We start from the raw sequence: 17,123 nt of genomic DNA on the forward strand, positions 1-17,123 counted from the left end.
TTTGTTTTTATAAATCTGATTGAACATGACATATATACATCCCACCTTGTGGTATAAAATATCATTAAACTATCCCCTATTTATCTATGCAATGAATTATCAATTTGATACTCATGAGGACATTTTGATCATGCAATTCTTGGAAGGACTACCATATTATTTTCATCAAGCTACTGTAAAAGTACCCATGCGCAACACGTACCTTCCGGTTTCCGACATGCATAGTATTTCCGAGTGCTGCACACTGTTGACACCCATGGCATGTTATTTGTGATTGAATTACTTATATACGTACAAGTTGTATTTTTACGGTTACTGTGAAAAAAAAAAGGAAAAAATCTTTGTAAATAACAGCACAGACTAAATAACAAAAGATGTATTCAGACGAAAATAAAAGTATCATATCAATAAAATCCAAGGCCGTCCTTGGGCGACATGTTCTTGATACAAGAACTCTGTTCTCAAGAAATAATTTCGCTCAAACGCAACGGACATGAAACGAGAACATTGTTCTCGGAACGAAATCTCACACTATCTCCAAAGCAGGAGCAAGAAGAACAAACAAGAACAAACATGGCGGCAAAGCAAAGATTAGCCTTTCGCTTCAATTTGACTTTCTTGTTTGTGGCCGTGAAGTTTGATTATGAAATTAAAAATACTGATGTAAATGTGAATTTATATCATTTTAAGTAATAATAGGTCGTAAAATGTTGTGATTGTTTTTTCGACGAATTTCCAATGATTTCTTTATATTGATGTAACATTACCATGCACGACACATAAAAAATGTAAGAAACGCTAGCACGAGTGTCACTGATGCATAAAATATTGACTGATCAGATTAAATTAAATAGTTGAAATTTATTTTATAGAATTTGAATTATTTTCAAATAATTAACGTTCAATATCAAAAGGTGTGTATTTTCAGAATTGTTATATGTATATTTAGTGGTGTCTCTGATTCGGTTTCATCAATGTTAAGAAAATCAACTATAAATTGATAAATTGCTAATGTTTCCAAGTTCCCTACTCCGACTATCGCCATATTTGTTCTTAGGTCGTGTTCATGTTGTTTGGACGAGAAGTCATGAGAACATGTTCTCGCTCTACCCTCGGATATGAAAAAGATTTTCGTCAAAGGACGCAAACTTTTTATCACGACAAGACTAATATTGGATTTATTTATAGGACACACAGTACTACTATTCAATATATACCACTATTCATATACATGTAGAATGAATTGACAGATAGATTTGCCAAAATTTCTTTTCAAAATGAATTTTCTATATGAATCAACATCTTATATCAAAAGTATTTTTCTGTGACGATTTTTGTACATGCTAATAAATCCATTAAATACTTACTTAGGGGGATTTGATGCTCCAGTATTGGCCCAATAAGCCTTGGTCGTGAGGAGGCTGCCATTGCTCCACATCCACTGTACAGGACCCTGTTAATGAGACGAAATACGCGATAATGAAACTTGCAAATATATTAACAACAAGTGAATATCAGTTGGGCTAGAAACATAAAGAAATTTAGTAAGCTCTTATAGTATAAAAGACAAATGGTAATTTATGTAACAAATCACAGTTTTCTAGAAAGTAATAAGATGATTACTAAGTATTCATATGCATACTGTAAAGCATTTTATTTTAGCGGTAGTTTAATTTCAGCGCTTTTCGCAATGTCTTTGAAGCGTTCATTCGTGTTCAGCAGTAACATATCTAAAAAGGTATTTCCGCTATTGAATTTCCGAAGAATTACGCGAATTTTTATCCGCGCTACTAAATCACAAATTTCATGCGTTGAACCACAAAAGGATTGGACTAGTTCACGTATGCGCTAATAATCATAATTTACAGTTTTTCGCATTTGCGCTAAATCCTTTTGAATGCGTTAAAATCAGAACATTTACAATATCTAAATATCCAGCTTTGTTGAAAAATAAGCAATAAAATAAACCAATGCTGAATAAGTCTTATTCAATTTCAAATCATTTCCTTACATTGGCTGTTTGTTGGTATGAATGTAGACCAATCCAGTATGGCCGTCTGGATGTCCTAGCAATACCCTGCATCGTCTGCTCGTCACCTGGTGATTGGATAGAAACGAGATCTCCTCCTTCTCGGTTACATTGTCGTCTGTTATGATAAATAGTATGCGATTGTATGAGTATTGGGGACTAATTAAGCCTTTGATGTCGACGCCATGACGTAACATCAAATACGTATATGCTAATGTCATTCTTTGTATAATTAATTAAGATATAATGATTGCCTGACTTAAATGATGTTCTATAATATAAGATTCTTTATCAATATAAGCATATAAAGGTTTAAAGTATGTATTGTTTATGAATTATTATGAACACTGATACTGATTTAGGGCATTTACTTGACAATTGCCTTTATTTGTGTTCTTACTTAGCGTTTTTGCCAGGTTTGGGGTACTAACTTAGCGTTTTTGCCAGGTATGGGGCACTAACTTGACGTTTGTCCAGGTATGGGGCACTAACTTGACGTTTGTCCAGGTTTTGGGTACTAACTTGACGTTTGTCAAGGTTTTGGGTACTATATTGACGTCTGCCCGGGTTTAGGGTACTTACGTGACGTTTGGCTAGGTTTGGGGTACTTACTTGACGTTTACCCAGGTTTGGAGTACTAACTTAACGTTTGGCCAGGTTTGGGGTACTTTCTTGACGTTTGCCTAGGTTTGGGGTACTATATTGACGTCTGCCCAGGTTTAGGGTACTTGCGTGACGTTTACATAGGTTTGGGGTACTTACTTGACGTTTACCCAGGTTTGGGGTACTTGACGTTTGTCCAGGTTTAGGGTACTATATTGACTTTTGCCAAAGTTTGGGCTACTTACTTGACATTTACCCAGGGTTGGGTACTTACTTGACGTTTGTCCAGGTTTAGGGTACTATATTGACGTTTGTCAAGGTTTGGGGTACTTACGTGACGTTTACACAGGTTTGGGGTACTTACGTGACGTTTTCACAGGTTTAGGGTTCTAACTTGACGTTTACCCAGGTTTGGGGTACTTACTTGACGTTCGCCCATGTTTTGGGTACTAGCTTGACGTTTGTCCAGGTTAAGGGTACTATATTGACGTTTGCCCAAGTTTGGGATACTAACTTGACGTTTGCCCAGCTTTAGAGTACTTACTTAGCATTTGCCCAGGTTTGGGGTACTTACTTAGCATTTGTCCAGGTTTGGGGTACTTACTCGGCATTTGTCCAGGTTTGGTACTTACTTGGCATTTGCCCGGATTTGAGGTACTTACTCGGCGTTTGTCGAGGTTTTGGTACTTACTTGGCATTTGCCCAGGTTTGCTGGTCCCCGTGGACGTGATAACAGTAAGGAGGGTAGGACTGCCAGCCTCGGTCAGCATCACAGGTCAGAGGTACACCTAATGGACGAAACGGTATTGTATACTAGTACAGTGCATTGTTGTCTCTATTTATTAACAAAATAAGAAATAAATCCATGTGGCTTTTTATTGTATTTTATCTGGCATATTGTTGGTCCCCTTATTGGAAATGATGCCAATTGAAACTTGATGCAACTATCAGGATGTACCACTTTGGTTTGGTTACAGTCTTGTTGCATTTGTTATTTGAACTTTATTGATTAGATAGAGTATTTTCGCTAAATATAAACCCACCTATTGATCGCTCACAAACATAGTTGATCCTTTCGCCGCATGGTCTGTCGTTCATTTTTAGGTTTTCAAACCTGACACAGTGTTCTCTGTTTCCCTGGTTATTGGGATTCCCTGGTAACCACAGACTGTACACCACAAACACAATACGCTCATTAATTTGATGTTAAAGAAATTAGATTATATCTAACATTGACTAACATCGTCCACATAAGCGTTTAAAACATTGCTTTCCTCGTCCTGCAGAAAGAGTGGCAATATATATATATATAGTAAATGGCAATGCTAAGTTGACAACCTACAAATGAAAGCGGCAATTATTTTCTTTGAACAATTTATAAAATCCATAACGTGATTATGCTATATACACATCCTATATTTTGTGCTCACCTTTGAAAATCTGGATATGTGCACGTACAAACGAATCTTTTAGGTCTTCCATGCATTACCCAATCGTTTTAAAAAGAAAATGAATTACTCTTATGTGCGGTACTTACAAAACCCTCGGGTCAACAGTGGAACGGTCTGACCATTGCCAGGCAGAGGTCGCGTCAAGGTCGTTCATTCCTGTCCACCATTGGGGATGGGCATGTTGGTGACTTTGTAGGTTCCCTAACTGGCGCAGTATCCATGTCTGAACAGAACAAGTACATCAATTCACCACATAGATGCAAGGACATAAATAATGTTATAATTCTATAATTATATTTACATGGTAATATGTCAGGTCTTGTTACAAGTGATATATTTCCTACATTACATTCACTTCAGCTTTGGTTCATGACTAAATGCAGTATCAATGTCTGTAAAAGGTGGATTGTCGCCAGACAAATATAGCAAAACAAAATGTTTATATTTATTCAGTGACCTATTTGTCATATATGTCATATATGTCTCTGATACTTTTGCCGTACCATATGACGCAACATTTGAACGAATCAATGGTCAATGTCAACAATCTTCTGTCTACATAGCCTTATTAACCACACTAAGTCCTCTTTGCTACTGACCCTTTCTGCTGTTGTCTCGATCTTGACCAGGTCCCCTCCCTGTAGCTTACACCAGTTTTTCGCCTCATACCACGACTTAGCATCCTTATATTGATAGCGATAGCAACTCGAGCCGTACCTGACCCAGTAAACTGGACACCGCTGACCATACACTACAAGTAAAATAGACGGTAGTAATTAGTCAGGTATATATGTTAATACTATCGTTTTACAGACTTTATTAATGTGATTATATATTATGAAGCACGTGTTAGAACTACTATGCAGACTACTAAACCTGCCTATATTATTAGGCTTTTTTAAATTTTTTTTTGCCTAATATATAGTCAGCTCGCGGTACCTCTTAAAAATGTGAAATCGTAGGCCAGATTTGGCCTACGCTACGTCAGCGGTATATTTCTAATATATCGTCCATGCAATGCCGGGAAAACATACACATACCTATATATTGGGATCTTATGTACTCCACTGCCCCCATGTTACATCCCATTTATGAAATTAAACAACTCTGCACAATGAAATACTTCCGAGACCCTTCTATTTCACACATTTGTAATGGCCGCCGTATAGTATACACATTTAGTAGAGCAAACGGCAGCCAATCAACTTCGCTTCCGGTTTTATTTTTAAAAAACCACGTGTAGTTGAAAGATAAACAAAATTCAACTGTGTATATGCTACATGTATATGCAACGTGAATATCGCGAAAGTGATGCGGTACCAGCAATAGTCGTGTTCAATTTGAATATTTGACAACATGTCGTGTATGTCGACTATAATTTCACTATAAAAACTCTAACTGGCTAGCATTTTGTTTATCTTTCAACTACACGTGGTTTTTTAAAAATAAAACCGGAAGCGAAGTTGATTGGCTGCCGTTTGCTCTACTAAATGTGTATACGGCGGCCATTACAAATCTGTGAAATAGAAGGGTCTCGGAAGTATTTCATTGTGCAGAGTTGTTTAATTTCATAAATGGGATGTAACATGGGGGCAGTGGAGTACATAAGATCCCAATATATAGGTATGTGTATGTTTTCCCGGCATTGCATGGACGATATATTAGAAATATACCGCTGACGTAGCGTAGGCCAAATCTGGCCTACGATTTCACATTTTTAAGAGGTACCGCGAGCTGACTATATATTAGGCAAAATTTTTTTTTAAAAAAGCCTAATAATATAGGCAGGTTTAGCGGACTAAGAACTACTATGCAGACTACTTGTCGATTCACTGGATGTCTAGGTTAGGATTGGTTGTATCGACAGACAGTCATTTGACAACTTTTCATCTTTATGGGTTTTTTTGTATGTCATTTCTATGTTTCGAACTCGCGATCTAGAACAGGTGTTTGGTTGGGTTTGGTTGTGGTTTTGGGTGAAGGGGAGGGAGTGAGGGTGGTAACAGTACACGGAGAGTGTCGGGGCACATTAATCATTCTGCTGAAGCTATAAATGTAAAGATTAGGCCTTACTCCGATCCAGATTTAGCAAGTAATTGTAAAGAATAAGATAGTAGATGGCATATTTGTTATTGTATTTGTATTTTGTAAATCATAATTTATAATAATGTAAATATTTCATTTCTCGGATGGAGCATGGGGACATTATTTTGAACTATAGAAAAGTACTAATCATAGATTTAAAGGCCCACTACCTTTCCGAGACGGCTTTTGACTTTTAAAATCGGATTGTAAAACGAAATTGTTAATTTTATAGTCACAAAAGTTATTAACTTACCGTTACTACTACACTTACAATTACCTTCTTAATAATTTAATTTGAATAGACTATATGCTAATTTACATAACGCGGGTCGTTTTATGTTTCCCGCTGTCGTCCTAATAACAGCGCGTCGGTTTATTATCACTGCGCCAGACGGCAAAACAGCGATATGAATCTTCACACAGCCTCCTGGGCCATTAATATACATTTTCATATATAATCATTTTTAAGAAACTTTTAATATGTGTTTCGCAAAGGTAGTGGACCTTTAAGGGAATAAGGTAATATCAATATTGATCAATATAATCATTCTGAACTAATTTTTGATATCGATATCTTATGATAAGATATATTAACACAAAATCACATGCTAAATAATCAACATAAAAATGTTGCTGTTATTTTGATGGAACTAATTAAAATAGTAAAGTGTATCAGAGTGAAATTGAGTGTAAAGTGAAGAGAAAAAAATGTAATGATTTTCAGCTATAGTACTGGGAGTACAGCAAGTTTAGGCGGAAACAACCCTATACTTGCTAAGGCATGTTTCGTATCGAAATAACGTTCATGGTTGCTTGGACTAACTGTGATCTGAATATCATCTGGATGTGCTGATTAAAAATATATATTAGAGAGATTGGCGACTCCGCAATTTTTACGATCGGCAGATGTACATCAGTATGTGCTTAGGGGGTTCTAGATAAAATCTTAAATAGTTAAATACATGCAAATAACTTTTTAATAAAAAAAAATGCACTTCCGAAAAAACGAGGTAAAATTGTTTATTTTCGTGCTTTCAAAAATCATTTTAAATCATGTTAATCGGGAAAACTGGTCATAACAAACCAAGATAAAATGTTTAAACTTTGTACTGATGCGAAAATAGCCTACTTAAAATATTGCACTTAAAGGTACAAAGTAGTTAGCTAAGAGAAAACGTCAATATACCGGAGGTCCATCTGTTGTCAACAAAGACAAAGAAGGAGTTTCCAATCTCAATGTATATACATGTACATGTACGTTTCTGGTCTGAATGAGTAAGAAAAACCATTTTTTCTGATGTTTTGCAATCGATTCATATCATCATGTAAGTTGTACTGCATTTCACTAGAGAGATATTATCGGACTTACATATTAGATAGAGTACAGTACACCTGAGACCCCGGTACGGATAACTCCTCGATAGTGGAACAGATTGTAATTTGGGTCATTAAATGTGACGTCTCCGGTTAATAACTGGTACAAGTGTTAGTACATCAATCTGTACATATTGCTATGTATCGCATGTGGATTTAAAAAAAATCAATTCAATTGAAGGACGATGATGACGACGACGATGATGATTTGATACAATATATTAATACAGCATATTTTCCATTATGATCATCGTATCGTATATTTAAAAAAAAATAATAATAACTAACCGTAATCCCATTATCTATGAAATATTACAATAAAATATGATCAAATAAAAATACCCCTAGAACTAGATATAGGAAAACCCATTATAATAAAATATTACAATAAAATATGATCAAATAAAAATACCACTAGAACTAGATATAGGAAATCCCATTCTATATTATAAGACTCTTTCATATGTGGATATGAAGGATAGGAATATTCTTCCCGAGGGTCACAAAATGTAGTAAAACCCGAGGCTTGCCGAGGGATTTGCAACATTTTGTGATCCCAAGGGTAGACTATCCCTATCCTTCATATCCACTTATGAAAGAGTATTTTTCTTTCATACCTCGACGTTTTATTGCAATTTTACAGCTATAATATCCCGCCATTTTTAAATAAATTCGAAGAAATCCAAGGCTGAAAGTAAATTTGAAAAATTCGGGGTATTTTCAACAAATATTCCGTTGTTTGCATCTTTTATTGTAAAACCAGTTAAGTTTGTGAAAAAAATGTTGAAATTTTACAGAGGAAATAGAAATTTTGCTGATGCCGTGACGTCACGAGGCTTTATTGCATCGTGCATGGGTAGCCATGCTATACCCGTAGGTATGAAAGAAAAAATATTACAATAAAATATGATCAAATAAAACGTTATCTAGAGTGAATGATAACGGTCAGTGTTAGCATAGCGGACAAACGTGGTGAAATGATACGATTTGATGTCGTTACAATAAACTATTCGAATGTAATCAGATTCCAATCCACGCTACACTAATAGCGAAATTTAACATAAATATTATCATCAAAATATGATCACCATCAAAAAGATAGTTATTTTACAAGGATACCTTCCGTGTTTATAGCGGAAATAGTTAGTATACTGTATGGAATGTACTGGAATAGTCCATATAGCTACCTAACGTCGATGTTAATGGATCTCTCTGTAACATATATATTAACAAAGTTGCACGAACGGCTGTCTATTAAACAAGGATAATAAATGTGTGTGACTTTTCGATAACGCCATCGATATCATATTATCAGGCCTACCCGTAAACTACTATACATGACCGACAAATAGCTATACAATGTATATACACTGTAGTGTAACCGGGTAGGTATAGGCAGTTTTATGGTAATCTGTCAAATAATGTTAACGACAACTTGTAAAATATCATTTTTTGAGAATTATGTACGTATCTATTCAATAGAATGTGTCTGTGTAGCTAATCACGATCCTGCATGGTATACACACATCAGTACACAATGCAAAATCAAGTCTTCTTCGATGATTATTATGTAATATTTACAAGTGACATTATTTGTCTTCCTCTCAAAGATCATGAGAGGTCAAGAAATTGCAATAATTACTAAGCGGGGGATGTAAATAGATCCGCCCGTCTGTTCGTCTGTCGGCTCTTCAAGTGTACATTTTTTTCTTACATAAAAATTAAACGCTGTAAAGAGTTTTCTGAAAGTAAAATATTATATCTAAAATCTAATTATCATTTAAATGGTCAAAATTATTTATGTTCAGAAAGAAAATATTAAATGCAACTTTGTTTTGTTTGAAAAGAAATAGAAAAAAAATTTACAAAAACATGATATAACATATTTTATAACATATTTAGAAAGTATGCAGGGGAAGTAATTCAGTTGAGGTGGAACGGGAGAGCAATGTATCTGACAATAGGTTTGTACGGTAATGCAGATAAGCACATAATGTCCTCTTAGAGAGGTCAGGAGAGTAGCTATATAGGTGAAACGTCGCAGAGAATATAATTAAAGTATATGACTACAGATTTGCTGTCAGTTTGTTTCGTAAAGCGAGCTTAAAAATTGAAATCTTTACAAAAAAATATAGGTTTTATTTTAAAAAATATGAATAAATGATTGTACTAGATGTAAACACTATGTGGTAATATAGGTAATATAACACACTCGGACAATATATATTTAATTACAAGTGTGGACCCATGCTGTATCCAGACCAGATAATGGTACATGTGTCCATAGATTGTTACAATGCATCCCAGGTTCAGCCCTGTATTTCACTAGGTTCGAGAACCCAAAATGGTACACCTCTTAAATTTCATTTGATTATAATATAATTTGATGTCTTGACATAATGAAAGATGTTTGAATTCATTGAAGGGAACTTCAAACATTTTAAAGTTTATTTAGTGACAAATATCTGTCAATAATATCACAATCAGTAATAGTTTTCCTTGTTTTAAAATACATGCTGTTTCCCTGAGCCTTTTCACAATTTCATTTTGTTCATGTTTAAACAGGGATAATGAGCAACAGGAAAGAAGTTAAAAAAGGCTGTCTATTAAACAAGGACAATAAATGTGTGTGACTTTTCGATAACGCCATCGATATCATATTATCAGGCCTACCCGTAAACTACTATACATGACCGACAAATAGCTATACAATGTATATAGTATGACCGGGTAGGTATAGGCAGTTTTAGGGTAATCTGTCAAATAATGTTAACGACAACTTGTAAAATGTCAGTTTTTGAGAACTATTTACGTATCTATTCAATAGAATGTGTTTGTGTAGCTAATCTCGATCCTGCATGGTATACGCACATCAGTACACGTACACAATGCAAAATCAAGTCTTCCTCGATGATTATTATGTAATATTTACAATTGACATTATTTGTTTTCCTCTCTAAGATAAAGAGAGGTCAAGAAATTGCAATAATAACTAGGCGGGGGATTTAAAAAGTTCCGCCCGTCTGTTCGTCCGTTGATTGATAAACGAACATTTTTTAAATATAAATAAAAATTAAACGCTGTAAAGAGTTTTCTGAAAGTAAAATATTATATTTAAAATCTAATTATCATTTAAATGGTCAAAATTATTTATGTTCAGAAAGAAAATATTAAATGAAACTTTGTTTTGTTTGAAAAGAAAAAGAAAAAACTTTACAAAAATATGATATAACATATTTTATAACATATTTAGAAAGTATGCAGGGGAAGTAATTCAGTTGAGGTGGAACGGGAGAACAATGTTATACATGCTACCATCTGACAATAGGTTTGTACGGTAATGCAGATAAGCACATAATGTCCTCTTAGAGAGGTCAGGAGAGTAGCTATATAGGTGAAACGTCGCAGAGAATATAATTAACGTTTATCACTACATATTTGCTGTCAGTTTGTTTCGTAAAGCGAGCTTAAAAATTGAAATCTTTACAAAAAATATAGGTTTTATTTGTAAAAAATATGAATAAATGATTGTACTAGATGTAAACACTATGTGGTGATATAACACACTCGGACAATATATATTTAATTGCAAGTGTGGACCCATGCTGTATCCAGACCAGATAATGGTACATGTGTCCATAGATTGTTACAATGGAGAGCTTTGAAGCATCCCAGGTTCAGCCCTGTATTTCACTAGGTTCGAGTACCCAAAATGGTACACCTCTTAAATTTCATTTGATTATAATATAATTTAATGTCTTGACATAATGAAAGATGTTTGAATTCATTGAAGGGAACTTCAAACATTTTAAAGTTTATTTAGTGACAAATATCTGTCAAAAATATCACAATCAGTAATAGTTTTCCTTGTTTTAAAATACATGCTGTTTCCCTGAGCCTTTTCACAATTTCATTTTGTTCATGTTTAAACAGGGATAATGAGCAACAGGAAAGAAGTTAAAAGTGTACCATTTTGGTAACGTGACGCTACATTTGACACGCGTGGATTGTTTGTTACATTCTAGCATATTAAATCATTCAAATGACACAGGTGTCCATGCATTGATTCACCCTGACTTTATCATTTGATAGCACATGTGTCCATTTAAACTGTTACACTTTGAATAGCCATGGGCATACTCTATAGAAAATGGGAGTGTGTGTCAACTGTCGAAATCGAACTCGCCAACTGCTTCTGGTATTTGGCCACCTTCTTTCTGGGACTGGTCTAACCAGTAACCATAATAACACCTTTTTATTTTTTTCATTTCTTAATTTTACATTTTAAAGGCCCACTACCTTTCCGAAACGGCTTTTAATATTCAAAATGAGAATATTAAACAAGATTGATAATTTTGCAGAGTCGCAAAAGTTATTAACTTACCGTTAATACTACACCCATCATTATCTTCGAAAAATAATAATAATAAAATGTTAATTTTCATAACGCGAGTTGTCGTATGTTTCCCGCCTTCTAAATACCGCGCGGTTGTTGACTATTACTGCGCCAACCGGCAAAACGGCGAAATGAATTTCGACAATTATCAAATTGTACGCAGGGAATCTTGCATTTGCTTTGTGTTGCTACCTGATCTTCGGCCATCGATATGTATTTTCTTATATTATTAATATTTTTAAGAAACCTTTAAATTTTGCTCCGGAGAGGTAGTGGGCCTTTCATAATTCAATCTCGCTACCAACTCATAACCTAGATATGGCGACGCCGTTTGTGACGTCGAATTTGATTGGTTGATATAACGGTATTGCGATATCATAAAGAAAAGAGCTTATCATGGGTTATTATATATGATATGAGATAACGTCTGCCATCAGATGATATATACTAAACACTCGACTTCTGTAAACTTGTGATAAAACGTTCATGTCAACTATTTTGTCTAGACAAATCCATGATCAAAGTTAAATACATTGTATGTTTAATATTATGGTTTATGCATATCAGCTTCATTATCTATCATATACAGAGAAATAATTAAAGAAATACAAAACATTGCATTAATGAAAATTTATATTGAAAATATAACATCTTATTTTATAATAATTCAAAGACATTTGACTTTGCGTTCAAGTCGTATGGTACAATGCATGTGTATCTGTAGACAGATATATATTACCCTGTAAGTTAGGATATTACTATAAGAGTCATAAATCTTATTGTTTAAAAATGTACGAAAGTTAATGTCTTCTTTATATAAGCAGCTAGACACCGTCCGTGCATGTATATGTAATATTGGCATAGTAATACAAATAATAAGATACATCCCAGTATATGTAATATTGGCATAGTCATACAAATAATAAGATACATCCCAGTATATGTAATATTGGCATAGTAATACAAATAATAAGATACATCCCAGTATATGTAATATTGGCATAGTCATACAAATAATAAGATACATCCCAGTATATGTAATATTGGCATAGTCATACAAATAATAAGATACATCCCAGTATATGTAATATTGGCATAGTAATACAAATAATAAGATACATCCCAGTATATGTAATATTGGCATAGTAATACAAATAATAAGATACATCCCAGTATATGTAATATTGGCATAGTCATACAAATAATAAGATACATCCCAGTATATGTAATATTGGCATAGTAATACAAATAATAAGATACACCCCAGTATATGTAATATTGGCATATTAATACAAATAATAAGATACATCCCAGTATATGTAATTTTGGCATAGTAATACAAATAATAAGATACATCCCAGTATATGTAATATTGGCATAGTAATACAAATAATAAGATACATCCCAGTATATGTAATATTGGCATAGTAATACAAATAATAAGATACATCCCAGTATATGTAATATTGGCATAGTAATACAAATAATAAGAAACATCCCAGTATATGTAATATTGGCATAGTAATACAAATAATAAGATACATCCCAGAGGGTTCCTGACACCTACCATACAATGAGCTATATCAGTCAATAAAAAGAATGGTCTTTCTCTTTTTCCACATTAGTTACATGTACTTCTCTCTTCCTTTGGGGTGTCTTTTTAATGCTTTACATAACGTATGAAACAGCAACATTTTCAGGTGTCATATTCAATATGGCCACCGCCGTCAAACTTAAATTGTTTTCACAAATAAACTGGATAAACTTTAGAAAAACATAGACTTCTATAATTTCAAGACTAGTTGACAACCTGAAGTAATGTTACAATAAAACCTGTTATCATAAAGAATGTGCAAAATTGAGTCTGGTGTAGAGGATATATCATCCTGTACTAGAAATCTATCATTAAATATCATTACGATAAATGCTATTTTTGGATTTGTTGCAAAATGGATATGCGTCTAAGGTCAATATCTTACTACTGTCTTTAGCTAAGATTTTAAATTTAGCAACGCTTAGAGCCGATTGGTATAATGCCAGACATTTCAACCATTACGCCATCACGGCGGCCTAGTTACATGTATTAAGGAATAATTTAACCATTAATGTATGTTAACAGTTGTACTTGTAAAAATTCTATATTAGAATAGTTCTATATTATAGTTTAGAATTACATAAAATGTTACAGTAAATTCATCACAGGTTCACAATTATACAAAATATTTTCATCAATACAGGTTAAAAGTTATACAAAATATTTTCATCAATATAGGTAACAGTTATACAAAATATTTTCAGTAATATAGGTTAACAGTTATACAAAATATTTTCATCAATATAGGTCAACAGTTATACAAAATATTTTCATCAATATAGGTCAACAGTTATACAAAATATTTTCATCAATATAGGTCAACAGTTATACAAAATATTTTCATCAATATAGGTTAACAGTTATACAAAATATTTTCATCAATATAGGTTAACAGTTATACAAAATATTTTCATCAATATAGGTTAACAGTTATACAAAATATTTTCATCAATATAGGTTAACAGTTATACAAAATATTTTCATCAATATAGGTTAACAGTTATACAAAATATTTTCATCAATATAGGTCAACAGTTATACAAAATATTTTCATCAATATAGGTCAACAGTTATACAAAATATTTTCATCAATATAGGTTAACAGTTATACAAAATATTTTCATCAATATAGGTTAACAGTTATACAAAATATTTTCATCAATATAGGTTAACAGTTATACAAAATATTTTCATCAATATAGGTCAACAGTTATACAAAATATTTTCATCAATATAGGTCAACAGTTATACAAAATATTTTCATCAATATAGGTCAACAGTTATACAAAATATTTTCATCAATATAGGTCAACAGTTATACAAAATATTTTAATCAATATAGGTTAACAGTTATACAAAATATTTTCATCAATATAGGTTAACAGTTATATAAGATGTTCTGCATTACCTGAGATCACGACTTTAGTAGCTGATCGTTGTGTAAACATTCATTATCCTATCTGTAGGGCCTGGTACACACGGTTTTATCAAGTCTTTTATCTACATTCCAGTTTGATAATCTACGGACAACATCGTCCATTGTTTTGGATGTGATCAGGTACATTACAAGTCGTCTTCAGGTGATTTGATGGCACGATTCTAGACACTTTTGAGACATGTATTTATCTTACAGAGTTAATTGATTGGTGGGGCTTAACGTCCTTGTTCCGGTTATCATACGATATGGTTATAACCGGACCTAGGATACATAAAGTTTATATCAGACCGGCCCCTTTACATTATCCTATAATTTTTTTTAAACTAAAATTCAACACGGAATCCTTTATTGTGAAAAATATGATATTTCCTTTATTAGGATTTACGACATAAAAATATGGGACAGATGGTGTCGCCCTGGTGGATACCTTTTGGAATACGTGTATTTAAGAATTTAGGCTTCACGATCTGGATCAGTCTGTAGCCAGAGCACAGGCACATGTATTTTTGTTTTGCTGTCAGATTATTGTTTAGTTTGCCCGTGGTCATAGTTTCCTTTCCTTTACTACCCTTGTGGATACTTTCAATGCTTTCAGCAATACCAACAATATTAATTTTCCAAACATTCATTAAGTTGCTATACACTGCTGATGAACGGTAATTTGCTCAATCAGGGACTATGTCCATAGCGCATGCACCAAAAGCAACATTAATTACTTTGTATCATTTTTTCTTGTGTTAATTTAACATATGTACATTTGCATGAGTAAGCATCATATTAGGGTTTTAACATCACTTTAAAGCATCAGTCAATTATCAGATTCAGTATCCAAACAATTTATGTAACTATCAAAAAGTAATAATAACAATATGTTCTCTGAAAACGTAATGATTGGAACTTAATTTTGTTTAATCGGTGCCACAGTGGTGCCATATTTGCTTATCATTAAGAGGGTCGGGGTTTTATTTCCTAGTAACTTGATATTTTTGGCCAGTCATTTCCCACTCTCGACGGATGGAAATCCACTCTCGCACTTTCATCGAAATCGACAATACCGATAACTGCGAATTTATATATTAACTTTAAATTGTTCTAAATTTCACCTCCCAGAAGCGGATTTACATTCGATAAATATCGTATATCAGACACTACGTAACCCGAGAAATTAATGACAATTCCTTAATCTCGAGTTAGATTTTGTCCTCTTTGTAGGCCTCCTTGGATATAGATTCTTAATGACATATCAGACAACCTGACATCAACATTACTCTAAACTAATTTTCTTTCGTGGCCACTTAATTTCATGATTTCCATTTCACAATATGCATGCATGTGAAGATTTTCCCCCTCTTTTTTTGGCCGATTTTTTTGGATGAAATGAGATTACCTTTCAATGTAAGCGAGACTGATGCTAATTCGCAGATATTTACTTTCGTGAAATTACTTGGATAGCGAAATTCACGAAAATAAATCGAAAGAATGTTTACAGTATATTGTAGTTAGTGACGGATTCCATGTGTTTTCGTCGTTTGTCCAATAAATATTTACATATTGGCAATTCATAACTACCGTAACCTATATGCACGTGTATGTAGACCTTTATGAGAAAACTGTATGGAAAATCAAATAAACACAAACTTACCCCATTGTAATTGTAGAGAAAACAGAAATGCTATCACCACAGTCTTTAACAGAACATTAGTTGTCATTTTGATTATCAGATATTGATTTGTCTTCCACAGAAATCAGATCGCTTTTCTCTCAATCACAATGCCGCAGCCATCCTTCACGACCAGATCTCCATCTGACATGGGGGCGTTATACTACCCGACATAAAAATCAGGGGCTGGATAAGGGACTGCGATTTATTTCAAAGATAACCCCGTAAGTGCCTCTTACATTGAAATATTGACTTAAATATTTGAGTTTAAAGTATAGATTCACGTACATACACATCTCTATCTGACTGATTGTGAAGATGCGCTGGTTAGGTATGTGTCGAGCGTGTACGGCGATAGCGAGATAAGATAGCGGGGTATCATCTACAACAACTCACATCTTATTGATATTTATATGTACCCGTGATCTGTTCAGTCAAGAACGACCCAATATCTGAATATGTAATCTAGTAATGACCGCACATGTTTTAGTTT

At 33.6% G+C, this 17,123-nt stretch overlaps 1 protein-coding gene across 3 annotated transcripts in view; it reads right to left on the reverse strand.

Annotated features, from left to right (window-relative positions):
- The window catches only part of LOC138321099 (macrophage mannose receptor 1-like), a 43,572-nt gene extending 26,640 nt beyond the window's left edge, over window positions 1–16,932 (reverse strand). For 2 of the 3 annotated variants that reach the window (XM_069264516.1, XM_069264515.1), the window contains exons 1-8: window positions 16,613–16,932; window positions 4,683–4,834; window positions 4,170–4,306; window positions 3,676–3,800; window positions 3,324–3,420; window positions 2,012–2,147; window positions 1,368–1,453; window positions 203–315 (exon numbers count right to left, since the gene is read on the reverse strand). In XM_069264516.1, the coding sequence (XP_069120617.1) occupies window positions 203–315; window positions 1,368–1,453; window positions 2,012–2,147; window positions 3,324–3,420; window positions 3,676–3,800; window positions 4,170–4,306; window positions 4,683–4,834; window positions 16,613–16,679 (913 nt within the window). In that variant the 5' untranslated portion in view covers window positions 16,680–16,932. The remainder of the gene's footprint in view (window positions 1–202; window positions 316–1,367; window positions 1,454–2,011; window positions 2,148–3,323; window positions 3,421–3,675; window positions 3,801–4,169; window positions 4,307–4,682; window positions 4,835–16,612) is intronic. The other variant, XM_069264517.1, reaches the window with a different exon arrangement.
- Window positions 16,933–17,123: the final 191 nt, after the last annotated feature.

The sequence above is a fragment of the Argopecten irradians genome, chromosome 4 (assembly GCF_041381155.1).
Source record: "Argopecten irradians isolate NY chromosome 4, Ai_NY, whole genome shotgun sequence".
In the NCBI taxonomy this organism is placed as follows: domain Eukaryota; kingdom Metazoa; phylum Mollusca; class Bivalvia; order Pectinida; family Pectinidae; genus Argopecten; species Argopecten irradians.